Source organism: Scomber scombrus, chromosome 6 (assembly GCF_963691925.1).
Source record: "Scomber scombrus chromosome 6, fScoSco1.1, whole genome shotgun sequence".
NCBI classification, from domain to species: domain Eukaryota; kingdom Metazoa; phylum Chordata; class Actinopteri; order Scombriformes; family Scombridae; genus Scomber; species Scomber scombrus.
Genome location: NC_084975.1, coordinates 28,423,609 through 28,436,914, shown reverse-complemented (window position 1 = coordinate 28,436,914; position 13,306 = coordinate 28,423,609). Strand labels below are relative to the sequence as shown.

The window sequence follows — 13,306 nt, the reverse complement described above, 5'->3', positions numbered from 1 at the left end:
ACGTCGATCTAGCCCAAACTTATCAGCACGTTTCTGACGCTTTTTTTCGTAGATACCTTAGCTAGCTTACAATGTATAAATATGGCTTCCCCATTCTTAATCCTGCTTACTAAACTCTTATTAGTCAACTGTTCCTTTAACCAGAGGAGACTGGAACAAAGATAGCCTTTTAGAAGTACCTGCATACAACTGTAATTTTAACATCTTTATTCTTGTATTTTAGTTTATATTGGGCTCGTTTGTTGAACACTGCTGAATAAAAGAAAATAAGGGAGTTGGGATGAGAGGTCCGTGGGGGACCAACAGCAAATTTATCCCCATATCATAGTTCGGATTTAATTACAGGCTATCAATTAGTTCGAAACACTTGTGTTGGCCACACTATATAATCGTCTACATAGAATTTCCAGACTAAAGGAGTCAATGAGTGAACACACAAACCTTTGGAAACCATATGGTCTCTTTCCTCTTAAATTCTATATCACAATTGTTTCAACTATATTCTGTATATTTCTTACCCATGTTTGGTGAAAGTCATCCTTACCAACTATTTGACCTGAAAAAGACTCTGTTGATATGTATATGTATAAAGTAATAAGGTGTGGAGTAATACAAGGGAGTGGCTTCCTCTTGTCAGTCCATCCGTTCTCATTCATTCACACCAAGTCTCACTGTACTACCCGCACTCACTGCTGCATAATAGTCCGTATATCTCCATGTTGCTGAAAAGTAGGGCATCTGAGTGCGTGTGTGTGTGTGTGTGAGGGACACACACACACACACACACACACACACACACACATGCACACACACACACACACACACACACACACATGCTCAAACGGAAGTGTGTGTTCCAATAGGAGTGATCCATCCCGCCTGCCCGTACCTCTGATGTAACAGCACTCTGATTCATTCTGTAACAAACGCACTCGCTCTAACCAAACTACATAACCATATAAGGACTGCAACCACGTTCTCTGTCTCTATCGCAAACACACACAAACGTTTCTCTCGTGGGCTCGAGTGTCAGTGAGGTGGGAAGCGCTGAATGAAGCCAATCTTATGAGCCAATCATATTCTTGCTTACGTTCTAAGACACACTCACACGGGCACAACAAGCACATAGAGGTGGTGTTGAATCTGGCCCTTCCCTTGTCATTAGGACTGCCTCTTATCCCTCACAAACACACACACACACACACACACACACACACACACACACACACACACACACACACACACACACACAAACACACAAACAGAGTCTATGTCAAAGACAGCTGGCCAGCACATCTGGTCAGGCCTTTGTAATCATGTCAGTATACAGCTGTACAACCATATGACAGGCAGATCAAAGAACACACACACACACATGCACGCACGCACGCACACATACACACACATACACACACATACACAGACACACACACACACACACACAAACAAACAAACAAACAAACACCCATGCAACAGCGTGATAATATTACCATTTCATTAAAGTGCCACCACAATGCTTGGGCAGAAGAGTGAGACAGGGTAACGGAGGAGAGAGGCAGACAGAGCGTCACCTGTGTTTCTGTGTGACAGTATTTCTGCTGAGGGTGCAGGAACAGGTCAAATCATGTGTCTGCCACAGGTCACATTTCTGGTGTTAACATTAGTTAATGATGAGAAAACCACTAATTAAATGCAGTACAGCTGTGAAACAACTGTGCCAAAGATTCATATAACAAATAAATTCTAAGCAGGTTTTATGAGGTGTGACAAAATAAAGTACACTTAAAATAGTCGGTAATACATACTGAAAGAAAAACCTGATTTTTGAGTGTGAGTATGAGTGTGAGAAGTCAGCTACTCCTAGATCATGAAGATACAATGTGTCAATAAATGAGCTTGGAAAGAGCAAGGCTTGCGGTTTCCTTTTGTTGCCAAACTGTATGCTAAGCTAAGCTAAACAGCTGCTGGCTGTAGCTTCATATTTATTGTGCAGACATGAGAATGGTGTCAGTCTTCTCATGGAACTCTTAGGTAAGAAAGTGAATGTGTGTATTACCTGAAATATTAAACATTTGAGATGCAGTTTGATTGACATCTGAATCGAAAATCTAATTTTTTATTATATGGTACTTACTATAAACTGTTAAGTATGTTTATTTCTTGCAAATTAACTACAAAACAGCCTACTGTAAAGGTTCATTCTCAACAAAACTGAGCAGAAAAGCTTTCTGAGAAGGAAGGACTTATTCTGGGCCGCTATAGTTTAAGACATGTGTACCTTAAAAACTGGCAACTGAGTGTGTAACTTAATAAATGTAAAGCAGCGTGTGGGATTTTGCTTTTTCATGTTTTCCTGGAAGCGTATACCACCCTCAATCAGAGATGCCAGAGTGAATAAAATATTCAGTGGGGCACTAGGCTGCTTTTCCAATGTCTGCCTGTCGCTCTCCATGGTGCTGAAAAATACAATCTGAGGAGCAGAGGATTGGTAGTTACTCCTTCAAAATTGAATCCGTTAACCCAGCAGACTGTTTTTATGAGAAATCAGACATGACAGGGAAACTCTAGAAAACATGATTATTAACCAGAGTGACGTGCAAACTTTCTTCATTGTCAAAAAAAAGCAGTAAATTGTTATTTCTGCAACCAAAAGGCTGAGAAGAGAGGCATGCAACAGCAGAGTAGGTAAACCTCCTCTTCTCATTTTCACTATGAACTTGTCACAGTTGTATTGTAGAAAAAAAAGCTTCCGGGTATATGAAGCCCTCACCTCCAGGCCTACAGTCGTGAGGAGAATCCACTTCACAACTCGTACGCCAAAACGATTTCACTGATTCTGCCTTGAGGCCAACAGGAAGCACTCTCAAATCATATGGGCCCATAACCCGGGCCGAGGCTACTGCGGGCACGAGGCAGCCGCACGGAAAGAATTAACATGGAGAGATCAAAGCTGCGGAAACATCACAGAGGCACAGCGCACAGATCACGCGCCAACCCCCGGGCTGAATTCATAATTGTCTCTTTAACAAATGCGCGCGTCTGTTCTCTGTTTCTAGGTTAAAAACCATCTATCTCCTAGGGCCCGTATTTCATTCGAAGGATACAGCAAAATCTCCACGTTGTGAATTGTACTTTTGTAATTGCATTTCTTTTTTAAATTAAATTCAACTATTTTGGTGACAAGGCTTAAAAATATGTCAGTTCATATAAATCTGTGTTACTACTTTACACCTCAAAATATTGATTTGTGGAACAGCAGTGAGAAAAAGAAAGGATGGCGCAAGACTGGCTGTGAAGGAGTTGAAGTTGGTTATTTTATGAATTATTAATGTGTTGTTTCACCATGTCAGCACTTGCATGTCAGAGGAGTATTTGTATTTGTGTGTGTGTGTGTGTGTGTGTGTGTGTGTGTGTGCGAGAGAGATGGTGAGGGAAAGTAACTTTAGACAACATGAGACAAGTTTCTCAGTTTTTTCTTTATGTTTAAAATCGTTTGTGCTAATGGATGCTTTAGTGGTACCTATTTTAATTATTTCTTCGGGTATCATCCATTGCCACAACCAAGAAATTTGTATTTAGAATAATATTAATACACAATAATAATTATGATAAATAGGGACTGTATAAAAATGAATGGTAAGGGGAAAGGGGATGAAACTTTCTCACCCCTTATTAATATATTATATCTGCAACCTTCCTTATTTGAAAAGAATTCCAGTACCCTTGCTCTAATATCTCAAAATAATTTAACAGCATGGGTGCAAGTCAATTCATTATTAAGAACTAAAAGACGCAGCTTAAAGAATCTAAGATGGTGTACCTTATAACCTTAACTTTAAAGTTATCCTCCACTCAAAAATGAGTTTTTCTTTTTTATATTAGTTGGATGTTTGAGCTTCTCTGTGCAGTATTATTCTTGTGCACATTTTGACACTACTGCTGAAGAGGGAAAGTTGAAACGGTGAAACCTGAAACCTCCAGTGCACACACACACACACTGAAAATGGACTTTGAAGTAAAGTAGCAGTTAAACTTTTGAAATGAAAAATATTTGCTTAGTCATAGAATCTGGATTTTTACTGAAGGGGAAGGAGGAGATTCAATTTCTAACATTAAAAAAAACATGTCTGACACAAATTATTATTATTCAAAGTAGAGTGTTTTCATATGCCTGAATACATGTCTGGAGGGGCTTTTTAACATGTATACTAGGTGATTCAATTAACAGTAAAAAATGAAAACTTCCTGCGCTGATCTCTCATACCAGTCAGACTACCCTCTCTTCAGCCTTCATTAATAAAGTAAGGGATAATTTTCCTACAGTCCCTAATAATCAAGAGTTTTAGTGGAAGTTGCAGCATTATGCCTCCGCAAGTGCTTTCTGGGCAAACTCCCTCATTAGTATGTCCAGTTAGTACTGTATTAGTACTGTGGTGCAGGGCAGACTTCCAAGAAAGATATTTGGAGTTTTCATGTTTTCAGACAGCCCCACTAATCCTCACTACAAACATCAAACCACTCCCATTACACCATTACATAAGCTAAAGCCTGCAGTAGGGTTGTTGTGGTAGTGGAGGAGGTGCGTATTAGCACTGGCCCTGAGAAGAAAAAAAACACTAAAGCAGAATGCAAGTGATACTTATGAACATTTCACTGTACAACTGAAGCGTGTCTGAAGGAAATCAAAAAAGTGATGTACAAATTTTGAGGAGGTGGATTTTCTTTGTCCCGCCATGTATGGGTAATGTGCCACTTATTTCTAAACTGATGTGTGGAGTATAATGATAATGCACATTGCTTTTAGGAGGAAAAAAGAAAATGTAGCGCACTACAAGTGTTTGTCTGTGAATGCCGGCGGATTGATATTGTATCGCTTATTAGGAAATGATGCCAACTTTAGTGCAGGTGAAACTGTTTTACTTGTCAAGTAAAAATAACAGAAAAAGAGACAAGAAAATGTTCCAGGATAGTCCAGAGGATCAGGTAATCTAGACACAGCAGCTGAGGAGAAAAGCAACAACCTCACAGGCAAAAGTAAAGACAGATGGTAACTAAAGACAGGTAGACAAGACATCTGACATGCAGTATGCCAAACAGACACGTAGCATATGTGCTAAACCGGCATGCAGACGGACAAGCTAAACTACAGTTAAATCACTGAACACTGTAAGCAAGGGAAGTCAGTTCAAAGCTAAACCTCAGCCTGCATAAATCACTGTGTGGGACTGTTATCCGTTTAAGAGATTTTGCTTGGGCCCTTTTTCTGTTTAAGTCTTTCAGATTTCCATTTGAGGATTATTTATCTGCTAAAAAATTTCATGGAAAAGAGCCGTGGTAACATGGTGGCATGAAAATGTCCACACTTGTTTGTCATTTTGTAACCAATGGTTCCCTGTTTCACATTTCTCAGTGTAGAAATTGATAATCCTTACTTACACTTTTTTGACTTCCCATGACTTTTAGACACATAAATATGGAGAGAAAATTGTCTCAAAAGGCACATGGGACATCAAGTGGAAGGTGAGAATATCTACAGGACCAATAATAACAAATGGGTGGCTGGCATCGCTGAGTATTTACCCAAAAAACATCTACTTAGAACAAGAGAGCGAAGTATGAGGATGGATTTACATGTACCCCTGTGGAGTTTTCAAGTAAACAAACACATTTATGCTTACATTCAGTGTTTGTCACCAAAGTGCATTGTGTGTATCCTTGAGGCCTAACAAACATGTTGAATGCATTTCCCTTCTCATGAGACATTTGCAAAGCTAATTTTCCAAATATTCTAATTCCTGTATTGTTTACATCATTTTTTGCTAGGTAGCAGTCTTCTTCTGCCTTTTGTTGGCAAATTGCTACATTTCTTGGTGTGTTTTCAGCACCAAATGTAGATCAACCAACTAGTGTCAAACTGCCATAATCAAAGTTTATTGCATATATGTCCCTATGCAAGTGCACGAGTTACGAAAAAAAGAGGAATCCTAGCTGCTAGCTATCAAAAACTCTAGAGGGTACCTTTAATGTTCACGTGTAGCTTGAAACACTGATGAGTAGATCAGGTAAGAAGAGCATCAGATAAGATCGGGCAAGTAAAAGACGATATTTCTGCTTCCAAAGTACTCACAACCCTGTAGTCAACCCCTTACACCCTTTAAAAAAATATTTGCCTTTATTACATTTAGTAAAAGTACAACCTTTTAGCAAAAATGTGATTTAAATCATAGTAAATTGACTTTCTCTGGATTTTGTACAAAACAGGAAACCGAAGATGTATCTAGGCATCTGGGGAATTGTGATGGGCAATTTTCACTCTCATCTTAATCGAGTAAATTATCAGCATATTATTCAATAGAGGGAAAAAATGGTTGTTGCAGCATCAGCCAAGAACTAGAAGCAAACACTAGAAGGATGGTATACCTGAAGCCAGCAAAGAAACAAAGCCAAGAATAGAGCTGTCCAGATAGCTCCTCTTGGTGACTCAAGAGGAGTGTCAAAGCAGGCAAAATACACAAGTGCAGTGTAAATCTAGAGCACTGCATGCTTGCCCTCCTCCACAGAGAGGTCAGAGGTTAAAATCTGCCTGACAGTGGTATCTTTGAAACACACACCAAGGACACTTGTGCTTTTGTTGGTTGACTAGGGGACTTGAAACCTGGCCCATTGATGTTGCCTGAGACACTGACCTCATATATTATGATCTTGACTTCTTAACAAGACTTCTTCAAGTCTACTATATGTCTATAAAACAAAATATTTAAAAATCAATGGTCCACTAAGTAGCTTTCTGAGCTTTCAATGTGTAAGTGTAACTGATAAACACGGCGTAGTAGTCTGGCACAACCCTCTCTCCTAGAAATTACATTCATATACAACTAGATTGCATTTTTGTCAATGGATGAAGTTACAAATGAAGTCACAGTGGAGGATTGAGGCCGTTCAACATGCATCCTGAGTCCTGTGTGTGGTTTTGTTCAGGCACATAATCACTAATAACAGCAAAGGTTAGTGATCATCAATGAGATCGTGGTTTCCCCAGAATGTTAATAAATATTTTGTGCTTCAAGTCATGGCAGACTTTTTCTGTATTAAACCTAGAACACGATCTTCCCGTAAACCTTACCCGAGTGCTGTCAGTGCTTGAACATAACCATAAAAAGTTTTACAATGCTGTAGTTTCTACTAGCAGATGTTGCACTGCAAGATTTGATATTGTGTTGGGATAAATAAAAAAAACAAGTAGGTATGTTGTCTGTGAACATTTAACTCATACATTCAGTATCAACAAAATTCAGCCAGCATTACATTTCAGGTCTTGGGAAGCAGTTTAAAAATGGCTCCTCAAGACCTCCGGTATGAACATGAATGTGCATGGTTGAGTCTTAGTTGGAGGATGATACAGAACACAGAGTCACACAGTAAGTAGTTGAAGTAGTCTGCCCACACACTCAAATTGGCTGCAAATATTATTTTCTTAGTGTTTTACACCTATCATCAAGCTTTCAAAGCTTCTGTCTTACATTATGTGACCAAAACAAAGCAGAACATCATTTGGGCTTCAACCACCTATTTTAACAGTGTAGATTATAGATTATTTGTATGTAGTTTCTGGGTGTATTTAAACCCCCAGATTATATAATATGGTCAGAGCTGTAATAATTGTTGCACTGATAGCGGCCTTTAGCAAACTAGCAGGATATAATATGTTAATGTTGGATAATTATTGTTTTAGTGTGTATGCCAACAGCTGGAGGACAGGGGGGGAAGTTCCAGGATGCTTCTGTCATGATTCCTGGTGTAATGAAGCATCTGTGATTGGATGTGCCAAAACATAAATGCTGCCACATTTTTTTCCCTTTCTTTTTTAACGTTTCTGTGAAGTCGTCATATGTGTGTTTGACAGTGTGTGGTGGTATTAGGTAGTCAGACACAACAACCACTACACTGTAATGTTTAGCAGTAGTAATCGCTGCGTCTCGCTGTGACTCACTTCATCTCTCACTAAAATGATTATTGAATCTGTCTATTGCCCGCTTTTTATTTTTATACTTCACCCCATTTTCTTTCTGTTTGCATGTTTGTGTGTGTGTGAGAAAGAGAGTGAAAGTGAGAGAGAGAGAGAGAGTGAGTGGTTGGTAATCAGTCAGCTTAGCTCTTCATCTCAGTAAACACCATTAGCCCGGAAGGCCAAGCAAGCCAATCAGAGCCCGGTAAAGCCGGCCGGGCGTCCAATAGCATCGAGGAACACTGAGTCCCTCGTGACACGCTGACCTGCTGCATGTCAGTGTGCGTTGCTATGGAAACCCTACTGTACAGAGCAGCTCCGTGGAAAGGCAGCGGAGCGAGGGAGGAAAGAGCGAGGTGGGAGGAGAGCAGAAAGGGATGTTGGCAAACGTAGGAGAGGAATAAAAAACTAAACAGCAGTGATAGAATAGAGGAGTGTTTCCTAGAATGTGGCATCAGGTGCAGTTAGAGGGGAGAGTGGGACTGGCAGTCAGTTTAGGCCTGACTGTGGGAAATGTAGCTGGCTCTAAAGCGCACAGCTCGTTCCAAAAGTATGTAGGCAGACTAGCATCTCTGAATGTTTTGGCTCCTGGCTCTTAATGATTGCAGGTTTCAATGGTAAACTATCAACTTTAATATGAAGGTACCATATCAGATGAACATGACCTTTTCATGGCAGGGTTTCTTTCAGTAAGCCAAAGACATTTAGATATGTTGTCATCATATTCAAAAAGTCATTTTCATTTCACAAATACTCATAATAAGGGATGTTGATTACAGTCTGCATGATTTATACCCAATTTAATACTTTATTTATCAAGAACACTTTGGTGAAGTATGTATTACTTCTTATTATGTAACCATTTATATTTTTCATTACTGTAACTTAAACGGAAAAAGATCCATTAAATCATGACATTTCTACCTTTCAGTGTTTTTTATTCATTAAGAACAAATTTAGCTGATGGTTTATGGGGCATTTCTGTATTTCAAAGCATGTGCAATTTAAGGGAGAAACTATCAACAAGTATACACCTAATTAATTACTTCAAATTTCAGTTCATTGCAACTTTAAATAATATGGCTGTCTCCCAGATGAATTGACATGTTTCATTGCTAGGTATACTAAACATACCACATGTTGATATGAGATGGCTTCGCAATAGTAACTATTTACTATAAAGCACCAATATTCAGTAGTTCTTTAATATTGATACTGAAACTAATATGTAATTTAAAGGGTGTCACTTATACAGTTGAACTCATTTTTTAACTTTTTTTTTTTTAAATTTTATACATCCACCTTTAGTTTCACCTGTCTGATGAACCGGTTTAATCAGAAACAGAATACCGCTACATGCTAACGTGAAAAATCTATTTTCACTTCCATAGACAGCTAGTGTACCGTGACTTTCCTGAAGAGTTGGTAGAGACCATAACACAGACTTAAAATTGTCAGGTTCTCCATAAAACACGGCTCAAAATAAACACTGAGCTGTTTTGCCTCTGCTAAATGTGTGAAAGCTAAGCAACAGTTCGCTAACACGTTAGCCGTAATAATTTCCAGAGGTGTTAAAGAGGTCAGTGTGTTAGCGCTCTGTGCTCTGGTCAAAACTGATTAATGCAGCTTTAAATATTTCAAATGCTCCCTTCAAACAAATTCCAGCAACAACAGGTTCAATGTGTCAAATCGTTTTTTTGTCAGATAATTAAAGCTTCATTACAGCGTTTGGTATTAATTTGTGACAAGCATTAGTTTGGGTTTCATCTAATACAGACATTGTGAGTACCATTATCATTTACCTTAACACCTGTGAGAAGACCATCGTGTCCACAGCCATACTGAGACAAACCACACTGCTCCCAGTAGACCACACACACCAAAACTCGCAAACTCACTCATGTGCGATATCAGTGTATAATGGATACTAAACTATCATCTGTTTACTTATTTACTATATCTTGCTTTTTTTTTTTTTTACCAATGGTCCTTGCTATTGGGTTATCCCCTTTGATGCTTCACCACTGCAAATGTCCAGACTGTGGATTTAATGAAGTATTATCTCTGTATTTAATCTCATTTAAGAAACCCTCCTCTCCTTCAGGTTTCACAACAGCTGTGCTCTGCAGCTGTTCATCTGTGACCTTTGAAGAACACACAATAACACACACTATCCAAAGATAACTCTGAGATGAAAATGTGCCTTGTGGAAATCACCACAAAGATATAGATGTACAGTATTGGTTGTTAGTAGATTTATCCTGCAGACACACTATACATCTAAAAGATCATTAGCAGAGAAAATACATTCTCTCTTGGTACACTTGTTTATTCATCAGTTTGAAATTGTTTCTTATTATCTTTCAGGTTAATTCTGTGGCGTCATACCTCACATTTTAGCTATATATATATATATGACTTTTTCATTGCTGCATAGATTTATATTAAGGACAAATACAAGCTGTTAAAATAAGGACACTGTGTACTGCTGGAGCTAGATAAACACTCATAACTAGGCCAATCTCTGCTGCATTTACAGTATGTGGGTTCAAATACTTCACAGAGCTACAGTGTCTCTTTTCTAGGTTTCTAGGTTTTCCTATCACGTTGCTGTCCATATTTGCCTCCTCCAATAATGTACATGATCTCACTCATCCCCTGATTAGAAAGCATCTCTCATAATAATCATGATAATCATCCAGCTAGCCATCTTTTCATTATCTGCTGGTCATTTGACTGATCTATTCATCCATCAACCTGTACATATGTCGATCTATCTCTCCCTCCCCCTGTCTATCCATCCCATCTGTCTGGTTATATATGAAGCTGACTTCTCCTCCTTTGTCCTGATTCAACCCCACAAACTAGTCTGGTCTGCGGATATCATCGGGATGGTTGGGATAGTGTGTGTGTGCATGTCTGTGTGTGTGTGTGTGTGTGTGTGTGTGTGGTCCAGACCGGCATTGTAAAGCAGCCTGCTAGTTGTAGAGTTATGTAACAAGGATTAAACTGCATGTATGCTACCATCAGCTCTGTTGCTCAGCTCACACACATACCGCCAGGTTTCTCGTGTGTGCATTTCTGCACGCACAATGTGTATGCACGGGTGTGTGTATGTTTCTATTTTTACACAAAAATCCATATAGTGTTTTCCTCATTAACAGTGACTGAACTAAGAGAGTCAAAGTGCATTGATGGCATTGATTTCAATTTCAGAGCAAGATCACTGATACTCATTTTAAGAGGTATTCTTTAAAATTAAGCCTTATTAATATGTTTACATGTGTGAATGGGCTTGAATTGTATATAGTGAATTATAAAAGAGAAAAATTTTACATTGTGTTGCCATATTTAATGTTTACTGCAGTCAAATGATAGAATAACAGGAATACCAGATAAATTATTAAAGTGACTGACACATGATTTGGCAAAATTATCAGATTCAGGGATTCATCATTTTATTTATTAATTCAGGTGTCATAATAATATTGCCATTGTCTTTAGCCAATTAAAGCACATGACTGTTGGCTGGTCCACCATTTTACCCCAGACTGAGATATTTCAACATCTACTGGATGGATTGGCCCCGCACTTTGAACAGAAATTCATGGTTCCCAGAGGATGATGCTTTGTGTCATTGGTGATCTTGTGGCCTTCCCTTCACTACTAGCATGAGATTGATGTTTGTGGATGTTGCTGAAATGTCTCAACAACTACCGACTAGATCTCCATGAAATTTGATTCAGATTTTCATGATTTGCAGATGATGAACCGTAATAACATTGAGCTCCTTTTTATCTGGCGCCATCATCGTTTCAAACCTTTGATTTATCTAATATTTTGATGTATGACCAAATACCTGCAAAACAAATTACATTCTCATGTGCTTTTTTTCAGTACAGTAGCTAACGTGCCAAAATGGTAAACGTGGCAAACAATGTTAGCTTCTCAGAGCCCGCAGCATGGCTGTAGAGTCTGAAGTTTTTTAAGTAATAACTAAAACCACAACGTTACATTTGTGGTAAAAGAATATTTGGAAATTAGCCTCTGACACCCCCAAAGGAGAGTTCTGTGATGTATGTCATAATATATTTTATGACATACAGGAGAAATGAAACATTGTACGTACACTCTGGAATTGTGAGTGCGGAAATTGTCTCTTCCCAGTCTATTTAATGTGTTTTCTCAAACACTTTGTTTTTCTGGGGACAGAAAACCATCTTCTGCCCCTCCAACCTTTTATTCACCCCTTAAGACTGCATGGCCTGAATTGAAGGAGGCCTCCAAATACACAATGTGTCCTCATAGACTGACCTGAGGAGCGATGGTCACAGGTGGAAGGAAAGTCAGAAATTTAGACGTTTAAGAGATTGAGTATGATTTTTTAAACTGTGTCCTGATTCAACCTCCAATTTCTGCATGTGTGTGTGTGTGTGTATGTGCATAACAACATGGCACGGCAGAGGAAACGCTGACCCGAGAAGACCTCTGGACAAACTCCTCCTATTGCATATCTGTCACCTCTGTAACTGTCACCAGCTGTCAATCATTCTCCACTAACAAGTTTTTGCAGAGGACAGTTGTCAGTCACTCTCAAATATTGCTCCATGACAGGCACTTGGTTCACACATCCTCACAATCACTCACAGTCACACACGCTCAAACCCACCCCCCGCACACCCACAATGCATCTGCCTGTGTGTGTGTGTGTGTGTGTGTGTGTGTGTGTGTGTGTGTGTGTGTCTCTTCTCCCCTTCTTACCTCCATCTGAATAGGTCTCTGTTCCGTATCCGTCTTGCAGCCCGTTGTTCCACGTCCCCTCGTACTTCCCGCTGGTCCCCGTGCTCTCCCGTACGCCGTAGCGTCCCTTAAAGCCGTGCGTCCACTCGCCCTTGTACACCCAGCGGCCTTTATTCTCGACGCCCACGCCATGTCTCTTGCCCTGAGCCCAGGTGCCCTGGTAGGTGTTTCCACTGGGCCAAGTGTAGACACCCAACAGCTCAAAGCCGTGGGCCCAGGACCCGCAGTACTCGCCCTGGCCCTTGGGTCCCGTGCAGATCCCGTGGCCATGCGCCTTGCCCTCTTCCCACCCTCCGCAGTATGACCCCCCATCGTCAAAGTTGAACCTGCCGCCAGTGGACATGCATGAAACAGGTCTTGGCAATTCCCCTGAAGCCTCGACAAAAAGAAAAAGAAAAGAAAAAGAAAACAAGGGGAGAAAAAAGAAGGACAGGTTGGTGCTAGAACCAATCCATGGAGCTGAGTTTGGAGATTGGTGAGGTCAGGGGTGAAGAGGAGGAG

At 39.8% G+C, this 13,306-nt stretch overlaps 1 protein-coding gene across 2 annotated transcripts in view; it reads right to left on the bottom strand.

The window, feature by feature from the left end:
• jph3b (junctophilin 3b) overlaps window positions 1-13,148 on the bottom strand; it is a 44,428-nt gene extending 31,280 nt beyond the window's left edge. For both annotated transcript variants that reach the window (XM_062420994.1, XM_062420995.1), the window contains exon 1: window positions 12,767-13,148. In XM_062420994.1, the coding sequence (XP_062276978.1) occupies window positions 12,767-13,148 (382 nt within the window). The remainder of the gene's footprint in view (window positions 1-12,766) is intronic.
• Window positions 13,149-13,306: the final 158 nt, after the last annotated feature.